This window comes from Ixodes scapularis, unplaced genomic scaffold (genome assembly GCF_016920785.2).
Source record: "Ixodes scapularis isolate PalLabHiFi unplaced genomic scaffold, ASM1692078v2 PGA_scaffold9__187_contigs__length_104089568, whole genome shotgun sequence".
Taxonomy (NCBI): domain Eukaryota; kingdom Metazoa; phylum Arthropoda; class Arachnida; order Ixodida; family Ixodidae; genus Ixodes; species Ixodes scapularis.
The window spans coordinates 24234535-24251374 of record NW_024609884.1 but is presented as its reverse complement, the minus strand read 5'-3'; the positions used below and the strand labels follow the sequence as shown (position 1 = coordinate 24251374).

General features: G+C 43.4%; 2 protein-coding genes across 3 annotated transcripts in view; one reads left to right on the top strand and one right to left on the bottom strand.

The window, feature by feature from the left end:
* The window catches only part of LOC8042034 (cleft lip and palate transmembrane protein 1-like protein), a 32217-nt gene that overhangs the window by 13275 nt on the left and 2102 nt on the right, over positions 1–16840 (top strand). The window contains exons 7-11 of the mRNA XM_029995536.3: positions 1048–1165; positions 1260–1354; positions 2276–2464; positions 16594–16659; positions 16761–16811. Coding sequence (XP_029851396.2) covers positions 1048–1165; positions 1260–1354; positions 2276–2464; positions 16594–16659; positions 16761–16811 — 519 coding nt within the window. The remainder of the gene's footprint in view (positions 1–1047; positions 1166–1259; positions 1355–2275; positions 2465–16593; positions 16660–16760; positions 16812–16840) is intronic.
* Positions 6707–16840, bottom strand: part of LOC115333010 (myosin-4-like) — a 34551-nt gene continuing 24417 nt past the window's right edge. For both annotated transcript variants that reach the window (XM_042287539.1, XM_042287537.1), the window contains one exon: positions 6707–6866. In XM_042287539.1, coding sequence (XP_042143473.1) covers positions 6708–6866 — 159 coding nt within the window. In that variant the 3' untranslated portion in view covers position 6707. The remainder of the gene's footprint in view (positions 6867–16840) is intronic.

Below are 16840 nucleotides of genomic sequence, written 5' to 3'. Positions count from 1 at the left end.
AGAAAGTAGGCAACTTTTCGCCTTCAATATTTTCTTTTGATGCTTCTAAACCAGAAGAACTGGCAGGAGCTGTATGTGCTCTTGTTAGATAATTAAGGAAAAAGCCTTTGCACTGACTTTTTCTTTGTAGTACTTTTCCTTTGGAAGCAAAATCTAATTACTGGAAAACATTTCCTGGAAAAAAAACTTGATCGTCAAAGGGTTAATAAAGTTCTCCAAATTTTTAATTTTACAGCCTCTTGGCTGTAAAATTTAACTTTAAATGGCACTAAACCACTTCCTGCAATAGTCTATCTATGGTGAGAACTCAATCTATCGGTTTTAAGCATCCTAAAAAGCACCAAACATTACATTCACGCATGGCCGATTTCTCTGTTAAAATCGGTGTCAAAAGATTTATCACCTCGAAACTATTACAGACAGCACAGGGCGCCGTTGCACGAGGAAGGGCAGGGCTCTGCCCTTCCTCGTCCAACGGCGCCATCTGGTGTCAATCTCTTGATGCTGAGTTTAATAGAAAAATCGACTACACATTAATGTAATTTTTTTTTTTTTTTAATGCTTTGAGTTTATAGATTGAGTTATGGCCATAAATAGACTATCATTGTTTTAGTTCCCCTTTGGGCCAGATATTTGGCAATACCTTACAATGAAATATTATGCTTTTTAAATTTTGTATGGAGGTGGTAATGTAGACCTCAAGACAGGAGGCTCTATAAATATCTTTAGTTAGCAACTATGATGGTCTCTTTCATTTTTATGAATTATAGCAGTTCAGCTTTTTAAATTGATGTCACCGTGGGATCTGTAATCATATTTTGCAAAAACTAGTTTAGCTTTAGCTTGTAAATTTCATTGTAGTTTTCCTTTGAGATAATCCCTTTTTTTTTTACATTTTTAAGAAAAAAATGTTTGTAACTGTTGCACAAAATGCCCATGTACTATGCATCATGTCATTCAAAGCACCCCGGTAATGAGTATTAGGTGTAGGTCGTTAAGGCTCTTTTCATTGTGTGCTTATGAAATCATGCATTTATTTCTTCCTAGCCTGTCAACAAAACTGTGCCTCAACTGCCACTTAAGATTGTGATTAATCCAATAACAATAGGCCGGCTCCGCCTAATGGTCACTGTCAATGAGGCTCTGAAGTCTATGCATTCATTCGGTAGGTTGCTTACTCTTTTAGGTACAATCATTACAATTGGTGGCATTTTTCACATTTCACTCTCCACCCATTTTCTGCACCCATGTTTAAATAGGCCTGACGACCAAAGATACAGATGAAGTGAAGGGAATCTTCTTCGACACCAATTTTTATGTCTTGCTCATGACATTGTTGGTGTCTGGGTTTCATGTGAGTTGCTCATTTCTGCTTGACTGAAGTGTTTTTATTTAAGCCTGATATACCCTGATATAATCCAGACTTTGATATGGGAGACCTGTGACTGAATTTGACCTGACAAGAAAAGCAGACACCAGTCCTTTGTTTTGGCAGAGCACCAAGTTATAGGGGCACTCAAGTGGATTCTGAGATTGTCTATTTATGGTGATAACTCATTCTACAAACTTTAAGCATCCTAAAAAAAATAATAATTACACTCATGGGCAGTTGATATTTCTATTAAAAATTTAATCAAAGATCATGACACGCCCCTCTCTCTGCACCTTGAAGCAGACACCAGGGGGCACCGTCAGACAGCGTTTTGCAGCAATAATTGTTGTATTATATCTCTACATCCAAAAATATGGCATTCTTTTTTTTTTGTCAAAATATGATGCACAATGCACTTAAAATGAGCAATAATAGTAATGTTTCGAATCTCCATGCAGTTAACTATTTTCATTGGTCAAATCGTACTTATGGCGGTGGGGACCCAAGGATGCCCCCCCCCCCCCAGCAAGAGAAATAGTGTCTGTGTATTTCTATTGCTGGGAGTTTACTGGAACGTTTTGCCATCTAGAACTGGTCATATTTATTGACTAAAGCCCAACAATATGCCACCAAAAACAAGCTTCTACAAAAAGCACTTGAGTGCCCCTTTAATGAGCGGCTTGATTGCACAGGTTTTTCCAGTGCCTAATTGGCTATGATGGTAGATACTCAGGACCATGAGAAAATTCTTTCATGCGGTATGCTACACAATCTGCTCTCCTTCATGTTTGTTTCTTTCTGGTGCTTTGTATTAATCACTCTGTAGTTTGTATGCAATAATTGCTTTTGACAGCCCTATTTTCTGAATTATTCTCAGATTAATTTAGCATGTGTCTCTTTTAGCTGCTCTTTGACTTCCTGGCATTCAAAAATGATGTAAACTTCTGGCGAAGCAAGAAAACCTTCGAAGGCTTATCTTTAAGGGGTGTGCTTTGGCGTGGACTCAGTCAAGTGATTGTGTTTTTTTACTTGCTTGACGAAGACACCAGTCGCATTGTCCTGTTCACAAGTGCCGTGGGAGCGGTAATTGAGGCAAGTCTCTTTTCTTTTGATTGTTCACAGAGTCAGTCTGAACTGAAAAAAAAGCTGTGTGTGGATGTTTTCATCTCAACTCAGGCATTGTTTTAGAGTCTCATTTTTAATTTTGATTAAAAAGAATGTTTAGGCCGCATTTTTTAAATGAAAAAGAGCACAAACTGCAAGCTTGGCGGATTTTTGTTTTCAATTTATTGGCCATGAAGCGGTCCAGGTGAAAAATGGCATTTATTCAGCCTGTCTGAGATCACGTGTTTGACCACTCATTATTTTGTCACTTCTCAAACTACTGCACTAGGGCTCTTCGGTGACACTTTCTAAACAGTTTTCATTGCGCTTAATGAAATGGAATTTTTTTTATATACTGTAAACCACTTAATTTTCGCGAATCGGGCCAAAGCTGAAAATTTGAAATTATTCATGGGTTCTAATTTTCGCGAATCGAGTGTAGCTTCCGTAGCGTTCACATATTGCCCGAACTATTTGCGGGAAGTATTTTTTTGCGAGTTGTAGGCGATTCGCGAAATTCGCGAAAATTAGGTCCTCGCGAAAATCTAGTCGTTTACAGTACTTTGGAACATTCTTGAAAAAATGCCAAACTCTGTCTTTTTGATTAATTTCGGCAAAGTTTGGCAATCTTTTATGTGTAACCTATCTAATGAACTTGATATCTTCAGAAAGCCCAAACTTAGTTCTTTCGATTAAATATAAATTCAATATTTTATCTGGAAGAAACAATGTGCTACATACATTTGAATTAACTAATGTTCCAAAAATCTTGCGAATTCAGGATTGATTTCTTTAAAAACCTAATTTTTTATTTCCTTCATCTTTTTTTATTAGCAAGGTATGATAGTGGTTTATTAGAAAATATAAATATAAAGTGTAGTGTATTGTTTGTATGTCCTCAATTAAAGCTTGAATCTTGTAAGGTGTGCATTCTGAATGCGCCTCCGCATGGGTGCTTTTATGGCCAATATTGTGGCATGGATATGAATAATGGCTGAGTATTAATATTTGCCTTTACATGTAGTGTACAAATAAGGAAAATTGTGCATAATGCGGAGTAAAAAGATTCGGTATTCGTAAGTTCGCTTTCCTATCATCTCATCATCCCTGCATAATCTGTGGCACATTTCCTTTGAAGTAGATACCACTTCCTTTCAGTCTTCGATTTCCGGCTCCAAGTTCTTACAGATGGTATAAGTTAGACGGCCACCTAGTGGACCACACAAGAGCCTCAAAGGGTTATCTCTTATACTTCGTTTCAGCTTCGGTCCAGACGCAGCCGATGCTACAAGCGCGAGCATGTGGCCCAGAACAGTGCTTGCACTGCACGAGCGCGCATGCTTGGCAGGGATGCTGAAAGCCCGGAGCTCGCGCTTGTAGCATTGGCTGCGTCTGGACCGAAGCTGAAACGAAGTATAGGGAGCAACAGCAAACGCGGATTATCACAAGACCGGGCATTTGGAGGTCAGCTCAGAGTCGGTGCTGCTTCCTTCCCCCTCCTCTGCCTCCCGTGGACTCTATCTGAAGTGGTCCACAGAAGAAGGGGATAGTGGGGACCTACTCGGTTCCCAACTGGCTCAAGCAATCTCGAAGCTCTGGTGTTTACTTTATCTCCATTCTAAGCTTAATGTACTGGAAAAGTGGACTTTCTTGTTGCCACAAAGCCAGGAGCATTTGTTTGTGCTGTGGCTTGCAAGTTCAGTGAAGACCAGCAAGCGGGCGCCAATTATTCAAGAAGGCACAAGACAATCATTTATTTCAGTTGCTATATCCGTAAAGTTTTAGAGCTTGGCCTCGGTTACCGAGCACGTAGACCCCAATGATGTCATGTGCAAGAACTGCTACACAATGCTCTGCAGTCAGATTGGAAAACATCAGAGAGGTCAGAAAACATTGCCATTGAGCTAATCATCACCTGCTGAAGCTCCGTTGCGTAAGTCCGCTCAGACGTGCCAGCTATGTTAAACGGAAACAACCCGAAGTGACCAAGAGTTCCAAAATGAAATTGGTTGTAAACCGAGCCATATGTACGCGGCACATGTACATCTGGACATTGAAGAGTCATGTTCCTCATGTGCACACTGGGTCAGCAATTTGTGTGTTGCCTATCTAAAAGCATATTGCAAATAGACCGCTACTGCCTGTTAACTTTGTTGCCCGCCAATCTCAAAAAAGAAAGATATTTTAAAAGCAATCCCTGAAGCCACAAAGCATACTGTGGACATGTCAAGAAAACTCAAAATAGAAATGGGGATCTGGGCAACGACTGACTTGTACAAAGGCCATGCTATTGACAAAAATGATATGACTCTTGCTCTAGCCTATTGCACGTCAGACGCTATGGATTGTTCAAAGCAAAGCCCGAATAAGGAAAATGTCATGCGGCTTTTCACTGATGGAAATGAAGTCTACATCACGAAACGGTTCATGACAAGATCGATTAGCGAAGCCTCCGAAGAATTCAAAGCGGGCCATCCCGAATAAAGAATAGCCCTATTAACATTTTACTCTTTTCGACTTAAGTGGGTTAAGGAACGTCCAATTCACGAAGAATGTGTGTGTGTGTGTACTGTGCCAACTTCTCACTTTGCCTCACATCTCTGTCAAATGCCACAAGGAAGACCACAACATTTGAAGATATTCAGGAATTTTTTTCTTTGTGACAATTCGCCGAGGAGGGAAACGGTCCACTGGTAGATGAATTATGGAACTTATCACAGTTGAATCCAGCTGGTAATGAGACAATCCAACTGGATCCAGCTGGATTGTCCCGGGTTCAGAATTAGATGAAAAAATACATACCTCACTTTTACATCAAATGCGCTCAACGAAATGCCATATGCCTCGAAAAAGCGAGTGTACAGCCAAGTGCCGTGGTGTTACTCTTCGATTTAGTCAAAAATGGAGTGTTGTTATCCAACGTGCCGTGCAAAGCTACCAATGGAAAAACAAGATGGTGATGATCTTCACCTGGGTAGCCACGACCACAAAGGGAACGCTAAGCTTTGGAGTGGTGAGTGATGAAATTTGCCACGACTCTGCACACATGCTCTTTGCACTCGCATTTATTGAAGAACGACTTGAGGAGCTGCTGCACGTGTTTTCTGATGTATTTTATATTTCTGACAAGCTCCTAGACACTTCAAAAGTCATTGCCAGTTATACCAATTGGAGAAGAAGACAAGTGTCACAAGTGGATCTACTCAGCATCAGGGCACGGAAAAAGCGTGTGCGACAGAGTGGGCGGTGTTCTCAAGCATCACACATCAATGCATATTGAAAAAAAACTGAGTTGAATTCTTTCACCGACTCACGCACCTTTGTTGAGAAACTGAGCCATAAAATAAAGGAATTGTGCTTGTTTCAATCGCCCAGGAAGGGTTAACCCGTTTTCGGGAGTCGAAAAAGGGGTTTTAAGAAGGTTAGGGTGTCAAAGGGCATTCAGTCCCCTCACGTGTGGAGCAAAGGGGCAAGGGGACAATACCGTCATTTTAGAAAGAGTTTGTAGAACTTCAGAGTAGCAGGACACAGATGCTGGGACCATGAACCGGACAGACAAGCATATTTCATCATTGCATTAATTTCGCCCCCCAAGTCTGCAACAGTGAATTGCCTGAATTCTGAGCTGTGTGAAAGTTAATTCAGTATCACAATGAACTAGTATCTAAAAGCATGTGCCTTTCTAATAATTGCTGCAAGGACGTAAATCCATTCGAATTCTGGGGGGGGGGGGGGGGGGGGGGGGGGGAGGGGGGAGGGGGGGGGGGGAGGGGGGGGGGGAGGGGGAGGGGAGGGGGGGGGGGGGGAGGGGGAGGGGAGGGGAGGGGGAATGCTGTTAGCAGATGTAGTCATTATAAAAATACCTTTTTATTACGAAAAAAATAAAAATCAGCCCTGCCTGGAGGGAAATGCCACATAAAAATACTTAACGAAAAAAAAAAAAAAAGATACAGCACAGTGAAAACATCCGGAGTTTGCTGCCTTGACGGCTTCAGAAATTCATGTTGCTTAGCCGTGGCACAGTAGTAGAAGACAACTCCTTTTACTTCCGTGGAGTAGTGCAGTCCTGGAAATGTGTACTATCCAGCTCGTTTGGAAGGTCAGCCACTTAATCTTGTTTGCGCGTCCTTTGCTTTTACCGGGTACGCGTCTGTTTGAGCAGGAATTATTTGAACGTTTGAGTGAAAAGGCACATCTGGAAGCTGAATTCCAACCTAACGTTACTGTGGTTCTAATGGGCTACCTGCAGAAGTCTAGTCACCTTCTGTGACGTTGCAATCAGCAGGTCATTGTCTGTTGCCCTGGAAGACTGCGCACAGGAATCCTTGAGAGGCCGGAATGTCTCACGTTTGCTGGAAGCCAGCACTCCAAGGGAGTCAGGACATGGTACCTGCAAGAAGAAAGTTATTTAAAAGGGCAGTGCAACGATTTCCGAATTCAGGGCAAATAATTGTGGGAGTTGGTCTTTGTCGTTTCTAGGTTCAAGAAGAGAAAACCATTTCTGCTTCCATGGACTAGTTTTTATTTAAAAAAATGGCAAAGATTGAAGTTTTCGGTGCCTCTCAACTCGTGCATCTGCAACAGTGTACTTCCGAGTCACATGCGCAGTGACATCTCTGGGCAGTGGCGTCACAAGGGGGTGGGGGGACCGCCCCAGGTTCAGCACTCGGGGAGGTGTCGCAACGGGCGACGAGAGCGGGGGAAGGGGGAGGGGGGGGTGGGCGGCGGCGGCGGCCACGCGGGCTACTTTGCCCCAGGTGCCGCTGACCATAGTGATGCCACTGTCTCTGGGGGATCATGTCACTTCCGGATGGGCTCTGTGACCCCTGCTTTTTGGTCCTCCAGCACTCCTCCTGTGATTCTGAACACTGTGTCAACCGTGTTCTCGACCAACACGGCATTGTGGTGTGTTGGAATGACGACTTGAGCGATGTGAAGCGGAAGATGCTCAGTTATAGCAAATTTATCGACCGATCGCTTACGCGGGCTCGCCGTCGAAACGGCAGCATGGAGAGCCATCGCCTGAACAAACCAAGCTGCTAGACATTAATCGAGACGTTGCTGAAGCTCTTTAATCTATGTACAAATATTTACACAAGGTGTGCTCAGAGAACAAAACATTGGCAGACTGTTGGGTATTTCGAATGGGGTGGATCGAGGGAACATTGGCAGACCGTCGGGATTGGCTAGGATAGCTTGTAGCGTCCGCTTCGTCCGGACGTTAGGTGAAACGGAGTATAGCAACGACCCAGCCAGTTTCGGAGCTCCACACCCTTCTTCGTTGCAAAATCCTCTTATATGCTTTTTCACCGACCAGCATGCTGACCCCGCCTTTCAAATCAGCCATCTTCCTAGAAAAAAAAGCTACCCGGTATCGACGCAAATGGCAACACCCACCACATTTTCCGACAACCGCACAGACGTGCGGATCCATTTCCCCGTACAAGTCCAGAAACGACAGTTATCACCAATACAAAGAAAATGGCAACCACTACAAATGCCAGATAGAGCAAAGCAGCTGCCTCCAAAAAGCACGCTAGGCAGTGGGAACATCTCCGATTCGGGAACAAAAGAAAAATGAGGATAGTTCGGCGATATCCAATATCCTGGCGGTGCCCTAGCGTGCCAAGTTGGCAACATTCGCAAGTCAGTGCCCCCTCCCACCTCCGTCTGTGAGGTCAGTGCCACAAAACTGTGCCCAAGGATGAAACATAATCCGCGTCACTCGCCTCCGCCAACAAAACCAACCCCGCAAATTGAGCAAACCTGGGGACCAAGAAAGCATAAAGGCCGACGGGAAGAATGGAGATTAAAAGCTGCACCACGCTCCCCCAAGTCGGTCATTACTTTTTTTTTCTTTTTTTATTTGACCCTTTTGTGAGAGGGCTCCTCGACTACAAATGAATTCCCAATAATGAGGGACTTAATATAAAGCAATGCTCCGTATGCTTGCCTAAGCTAAAAGTACACTGATAGACATCTATTCCTTTTAACGCTTTGTGTCCTGTATCTGGGGGAGCATGCTTGTTAGCATTTCTGTATATGCAATGCTTTCGGATCGCCTCAAATTTATTCACAGATTTTGCCACTTTTGCCCCTACGAGTAAACAGACTCGTCGAGACTGGGCACTGCTAAGACCGAGCAGTTATCAGGTGGAGGGCCGACTAGAACCAGGCGCTGGACAGAACTCCAGACTCGCATGGACGTTGGCAGAGAATGCAAAAAAGGCACTTGTCCTCCAAGCAAGACATTCCCCCCCCCCGTACAAAAATAGCTGGAGAAACAAGCAAAAGCAATACAAAAGAAATGAAGCACTTTTCTAAAAGTTTTATTGGAAAAAGAAAAATTGCATAGCTTTCGTACATATGCGAGTAAATAACAAAACACTTAAAAAAGCAAGATGTCTCTCCTTGTATTCCACAAAACATACAAATAAAAAGAAAAAGCTGCTTCTTCGACCAACCCCAAGTGCACAGCCGTTTCAGAGAACACCGCAGTCCCCCACCATCAACAGTCCGAAGTTATGAATCGCAGACTCCAGCCTTGAGTAGGAAGTTGGTGAAACTGACCGAAAAACAACTGTGTTTCCCTTGCAGGTTGGCTTCCAGTGACAGTTGATACCGTTTCGTTTCAACAAACTCGGCATATCGCCCTTTTATATTGGTGTCCTTGTTCATCCGCCTCTCCTTCGAGATGCTTCTGCAGTGTCTTGCTTATGTGTGTATTCCCGTTTGGTTCTTCATCCTTCTGTTGGCGACGTCTGTCCGGGCTGTGAGGACATCCCGATAATGATCTTTCTTGGGAGACCAGGCGCAGGAAACTTCCGCAGCGTAACTCTATGTGACATCTTTATGGGCCATTCCTCTAGTATTCTCTCCAACTCTGCAACCTGCTGAGTGCACAGAAGTTCAAGCATTGCCAGGCTACAGAGCGGTTTTTCTTGTTTTCTTGGCGCTCTCTATACTCCGTTTCACCTTCCGATAGACCGGAGCAAATCCTGCGAGCTTCCGGAGCCCCGTGACCATTGGAAGGGGCAAGGTGACGCACAGTACGCATAGTCAAGTGGTACTGGTGGTACGTCCACAGCGTTGGATTGACTGGGACAGAGCCTGGGATGGCTCGTAGCACCCGCTGCGGTCCGTCGTAAGGTGGATGGTTTTTGTCTTGAGCCGGGTGGGGAATGCCACCACTCCGACTGCCTGAGCCGCCGTGAACAACTGTTGTGGCAACCATGACCGGAACTGTGTGCCAGTATTATTTAAAAGAACTGCAGTGCGCGAGATAATTAAGTTTGGTCTTCCTTTATTAGAAATAACAGTGATGTGATTGCTGCGCCAATTGTGCCAAACTGCGCCAAGGGGCTAACCCTGCTACATCCTGCTACATTTTGCCAAAATGTGGGTAATCTGCGCCATGCCTGCACCAAAAAAACAATTTTTGTGGCCGTTCAAAGCCGAAACCAAAACTGAGTACCGCAATTGAGCATGCTAGAGCTAGGTGGCGCAAGCAGCCACCCGACACAAAGTACCCAGCATCAATGGTCCATCCGATCTTCCATGGCTTTTTCCGCCGTCTCCAGTTTTGCGCTCTCGTCGTCCCGTCGGTCTCGTCTCGCATCTTTTTAAACATTTTTCAACGATGGACGCGGGCGTGTGCGGACGCTCCGACGGTAGCGTGCCGGGTATACCAGCCATGCCGTCATGCTGTGAAACGAAACCATGTTTTTGCGCGGTGGGAGTTACTTTCTAAACTAAAGCACTCGCTCCTGAAAGCAACGACCGTGGGAGAACTATATTTGGTCCCTGCCATCCAGTCACAGTGATCGCGCAATGTCGGGTGTTTCCATCCCCACGTCGCTGCAGATATGGCGCATGTTCATCAACATTCCTGTTCTCGTCTGAATTGTATGCTACTACAAGAATTCCTCTTTAACTCGAAGACTACTGTGTCGAAGTATTGAGAACCTAGGTTTCTCTCCGTCGGCTTTCATTCGAAAGGGAACCCGGTACGTGAAAAAGTGGTGAAGAGAAGTGAGCTAAAGCAAAGAAGGCAATGTCTGCACGCTGAACCCGCGCAGCGCGCTTGCTTGTCTCGAGCTCAATCCTTGCAGAAAGCACTCGGAAGAACTTTTTGACCCTGGCTTGCTATATCTTGCATCGATGCTCTCGGGTTCTTTTGTTTCTGTGTTTAGCTTGTACCTTGCCTGGTGGCCTGGCAGGCACGTGCCGCTGGACTGCTTTTTGTGGTATGCTGGACAGTTATATTTTGCAAACAATTTTGGGAACCAGTTGGCGACAGAGCGGAGTGGCATGGTTTCGGTTTCGATCGAACAGCCATCTCCGCTCGCGTGACGAAGCACGTGCAACTGCAAGCCTGCCGAAGTTGCCCTCACGTGCATGCGAACGTGATTGCACGGCAGAGGCATTAGCCGGGACGCTTGCAATCCATTGTTTTACGTTTGTTTACCTTTGACGAAAGTCTGCCACGTCGGGAACCAGTAAAGCGGTGGCAAGTGGTTTTTCGGAATAGCTTGGTAACGCCTACAGCACTGTACACTTGTGAGATGTCTCAATGTCTCTTTCGAGACGTTGAAAGTGGACATTCGTTACTAGCCAAAGGCAAAGCGAGGCTTGCGGCAGCCTTGGAGAAAGTTTCGAAATGCAAAAAGAAAAGCACCCGCTAGTTGTAATGCACCTTTGTCTTGTGTACAATTTCGCATTGCACTGCAGTAGTTCCGTGTTTCATCAGTCTGAGACTGAAGTGGCCTTCATTTGTCCAGCACTTAAAACAAATATTTTTATTTTTCTAAGAATATCTGCCCTAAAAGCCACTTTTGCTGCTCTGAAACACTGTTTTGGCTGCTCCAAAAGCCACTTTTGCTGCTTCAAAAGACGGTGTTAGCTGCTCGAAAGGCGACTTTTGCTGCTCCAAAACACTGTTTTAGCTGCTCTGAAAGGTGCTCCAAAACGGCTTAGGTCAATCACATTACTGAAATAAAAACGCTTGTTCATAAAAAAGATCACTTTTTGAGAAGGCGGGAGCGCTGTTCCACGTTAGTTCCTACAGGCAAACTGGAGTGAAGTGGCCAAAATGGAGTCGGCTGGGGGCCCTTTTATTATGTCATTGCTGGCTGATATGGGTCAGAAAAATTACAAAGAATATCAGGAACTTTTTTCGTAGAGGACATTAATCACGGCAATCCATCTAGAGGGAAGAAGAAAATAGTAACCTCCAACAGATGTTCATTGGGGCAACTCTTGTCCCAGTCATCATGAGCGACCTCCGGCTTTAAATATCCAGCTTGTCAACGGATCTGCCCTCAACTGATTTGTTATATATATATATGCCTAATCAATTTTTAAATAACGATAGATGTTTCCGGGTAAAACTCAATGTGATCAGGTGAATGCAAGCCCCAGATAAAGGTAGCAGACAGCACACTAAAACTGATTATTATTGAACTAACAAACACACCATGCATTATCTGTCGAAGCTAAGTTGTATTTTTAAGTTTAGGGGACAATAACGAAAGTTATTCGGAGAGAAAGAGATAGATAAATGTTAAGTCCAAAAAAAAAAAAAAAAACGCTAGAGCCTGGATTTATTGTCAACGTTAATGAATCAGTAGGTAGGCATTGATCTGTAATTATTGTCCCAAGAAATCAATTGTAATTGGGGTATGTATTTGTGAAGTTTGTTTTGGGGGTATTGGCATTTCGTGGTGTACTTTTCTTTTTTAAATCTGGAGTTTTTATTTTGTCTTTGGAAGTTTGTATTATTGGAAGTGAAATTCTTAGCTTTTTTAAGCTGTTGTTTCTATACCCGTACACCTATTTTGGAGCTATCTGCCTTTCTCTCTTTTCATACTTTATGAATGACAAAAAGAATGACTCTTTGTAAGGGAAACTGAACTATCAGTAAGAGAGTATGTGTAAAAGTAAGTTGATCGGTCATTGAACTGTGCATTATTTTATTCCAAGTCTCGAGATACTTTGGAAGCACTTGCCTGCCTTAACTACTACTTTGGATTCTCTTAATGAGTTGGGCAAAGCCTGTCTACTTGTGTTTTGACAGCATTTCATGGGCATTCTAGTGTATTTTTGCAGCCCTCGCTTATTAGTGTATATCCGTATCGCAAAATGAGATAAATGAAAAAAGGACTAGTGGCTCCCTCGTCAGTGGCAAGCCATTGATTTCGAAATCTTCATGCCTGGTTCATGCTTCGCGCGAGTTTTGCATCCCGGCATGCGTCACTGTAGTCGAGAGTTGTCATACTCTTTTACGGTGGCCCTTTATATGCAGGCCGGTGGAACCACATGCAATCCTTTGTTTAAAAACCTAAAAGTAGGTTGTAGAAATGTCGCAGGTTATCTTCTGTTAGAATATGTGACTGTTAAACATGTATATATAAATACAGGGTTTATTTTTGGACATTATATAATTTCGTAAACCACAATGTACTTCTTTTTTTCTTTTTTTTTGTTGTTATCTGTGACCCAGGAATAAAGAAGGGGTGACACCCAGAGGTATCAAGGCCTGACTGTGTGTCGCTCCCTTTTTTTATCCTGGTTCCTAAATATTGAAAGTTCCCCAATGTTACTTTTTTTTCTCTGTAATTCTTATTATGAGAAAGGTTTGTGGACAACTGGTAAGCCATTCTCCGACGAGGAGGATAGGCTCGAGCCCCTCCTTGCTTTTCCTGCGTCCGTGTTGTGCTTCTCTGAGCACCTCGAGCCCGATACTGAGTTGGGGGGGGGGAGGGGGAGGGGGAGGAAGGGAGGGAGGGAGGGGGAAGGGGAGGAGGAGAGAGAGAGGGGAGAGAGGGGTTGTCGTCACGGGTTCAGTTTTTAGGGGGGGGGACACTTGCACATGGTGTCCCCCCCTCTTCAAACAGTGGGGACCGGATATCCCCTCCCCCCAGGATTTATGCCGCTGATGTGCTGTCAATATTATTAGTGTTTATGACTCTTTCTTCTTTGACCTTTTCAAGTCACAGAGAAGCGCCAGTCCCATACTGTGTACCGTTTGCGTCCTGTGCCATCTGTGGTCTATCAAAAACGCACTTGAACACAAACTTAGAGCCCTGAGAAGTTGAACACAGACAGTAAAGCAGGTTTTGTGTCGTTGAAAACACAGTGCGTGGTTCGAAAACATTTTGACACAGTTGTGTAATTCTGTAGTATTTTTAAGATCTGTCAAGCTTTTCAATTCGCTTGACAAAGATTCACTGGCCTTCTTTTGTACAAGACAAATTTAATGCTTTTTTGCATCAACTAAAAGGCAAATATATCTACCATGACTTCTTCCAAACAGTGTATAGAGTACAGCTGAAAAATTATATTTTTTTTTACCTTTGAGCTTTTTGTGTTTATTGAGTGTGTGTGAAACATTTTGTAACCATCTTTGATTTTTTTTTTACACTGAATAAGCAACATTGCTCTGCTTCTCTGGTAACCAGTCGAGCGCAAGTTCTTATCGTCGAGCTTGGTAACTAAATGTACCTACAGGTAAATAAAATTCAATACCTTGATTGTCTAAACGGCAGTCCCCAGAGTGCAAAGCATTACTTAGTTATTCATAAGTTTTGGAAGTTTTTCTGTAAAGTGTGACTTATAAAAATATTTGTGTTACCTACTATACTTGTGGTTTACTGCCACTAGTTCCTGCGGGATTATGTTTAATTTTACCCTTGATATGTCCTTTTATTTGTCGAGCATTTTATATCTTAGTATATTTGTGTGTAACAAGGCGTGAAGTTGGTTCATAATGCAAACTTGGAAACAGCGCGAAAAAGACAAGGGACAAGAACGAGAAGTGAACGAACACAACGCTGACTGGCAACTGAAGTTTATTCCTGCGAGGAACAGAAAGGAAAACATAAAAGATGCAAGGTAAAACATAATTCACGCCCTTGAGGCACGCCCGAGGACTTAAACAAATCTGCTGAATTTCTTAATGAAAGACACTTTGTCATCCGCCAAAGCCCTGGACAGGGCACTAACACACGTGTCCGCTCTGTAGGTAGAAATAAAAAAACGCCTCATCAATTTCTCTAGTCACTTTGTTGCGGTGACGAGCCAGAATCTTAATCTCCTTGAAAACCGGAGAACACGAACACCTATCGCAGTGAACTGCAAGGTGTCCCGACGGTGAAGACCGAAAAGAAAGGGTGCATTTTAAAGACTTTTAGGTTTGTGGATGATTATCTTATTGTTTTAATTTCTAGTCAAGGTTTGGGTGATAATAGGGTGGTGGTCACGGATATGGTCGACCAGTTTTCGGGATGTTCCCCGGGCCCGAGGTTCAAGCCCGAGACCCCTTCTGAGGGTGCCACTCAATTTTTGGACCTGTCTTTTAAGATTCAGGGACTATTGAGGTATGATTCTGCACACTCAAAACTTGTAAAAAGGGCTATTGCTGTGTCATGTCTACGCTCCTCTTTGGTGAAATCTTGTCACCATAGCTGCGAGAAAAGTTTTTTGTCTCTGGCCAGCAGGTTGCATTCTGCTGGCTTCCCGTCGGCAGTGGTCGTGGGTGTTGCAGAACCACTTCTCAAAGTGTTTAGAGGTCTTTTGAGTTTGAGGGAAAGATGAGGATGCCCTCCAGGTCGGTTGTCCTGCCGTATGTACTGAGACTTTTACATAGGATCAAGCAGGTGGCTGAAAAGTTTGACGTGCCTGTTTTGTTCTCAGCTTCTTCAAAGTTGCCTCGTCTTTGTGCCGCAGTCAATCGTGTTGGGTCATCTGGGCCTTGGTGTGTGGTTAGCCACCGAACCCGGTATGTTACATGTGCGACGGGTGTCGTGTATCTGATCTCTTTGTTGTGTGGCAGGGTGTACATAGGTCAGACGGGGAGGTGTGTCAATATCAGGGCCCTTTCCCTTCGGTCTTCACCATCGAGACACCTTGCAGTTCACTGCGATAGGTGTTTGTGTTCTCCGGTTTTCACGGAGATTAAGATTCTGGATCGTCACTGCAACAAAGTGACTAGAGAAATTGATGAGGCGTTTTTTATTTCTACCTACAGAGCGGACGCATGTGTTAGTGCCCCGTCCGTGGCTTTGGCGGATGACGAAGTGTCTTTCATTAAGATATTTGGCATATTTGTTTAAGTGCTCGGGCGTGCCTCGAGGGGGTGGATTATGTTTTATCTATCTTGCATCTTTTATGTTTTCCTTTCTGTTCCTCGCAGGAATAAACTTCAGTTGCCAGTCAGCGTTGTGTTCGTTCACTTCTTGTTCTTGTCCCTTGTCTTTTTTGCGCGGTTTCCAAGTTTGTATTTGTGTGTGTGTGTTTTCACATAGTATGTGATTCAGGGTAATAACCCCATATAAGAAATGATGTTACACAACACATGTTATTACTGTTCTATTTATGATTACATTTGATGGTAAGTATGGTAAGGTCTCTATTTATACCATGTCACAATATTGGCCATAATAGCACCCATGCGAAGGCACATTCAGAATGCACATCTTGCAAGATTCAAGCTTTAATTGCACACATACAAATAATATACTACACTTTATATTTTCTAATCAACCACTATCATACCTTACTAATAAAAAAATGAAGGAAATTAAAAATGGGGTTTTTGGAAAAGCAATCCCGAATTCACGAGATTTTTGAAACATTGGTAAATTCAAATATATGTAGCACATTTGTTCTTCCGCATAAAATATTAAATTTATATTTAATCGAAAGAACTAAGTTTGAGCTTTCTGAGGTTATCAAGCTCATTAAAATATCTTGGATAGGTAACACGTAAACAATTGCCAAACTTTGCCGAAAATGATCAAAGGGGCACAGGTCACCACTTTTTGTTTTTAAATATTGCAAAGTATAAAAAAGTTTCACTTCATGAAGTGCAATGAAAACAGTTTTCAAATGTCACCAAAGAGTCCTAGTGCAGTAGTTTGAGAAGTGACAAAATAACTACTGGTCAAACGTGATCTCCGACAGGCTGATGAAATGTCAGTTTTCGCCTCAACCGCTTCAGTGGCCAATAACTTGAAAACAAAAAATTCGCCAAACTGTACTGGGCTTACCACCTGAACAAATCCATAAAGCTATACAGAATATGACACTTAACATCCCTGCCCATTGCAATCTTACAGCTCTGGAAAGTCACAAAGGCACTCAAGATGAATGTATGTTTCATTGGATGGAGATTACGCGTACAGGTAAGACCGTGCGATGTCACAACAGCCTTTGAGCATTTGTATTATGCACTGTAATGTTTGCCAGCATCTGCTACCTCTTCGTTCTCTATACCTAAATGCAGTTTGGCACCACAAGTGATGAGGAGAAGAAGACCAATGAGCTGGACTCGGAGGTAGGATTGTTCTGAACAAGATAAATACA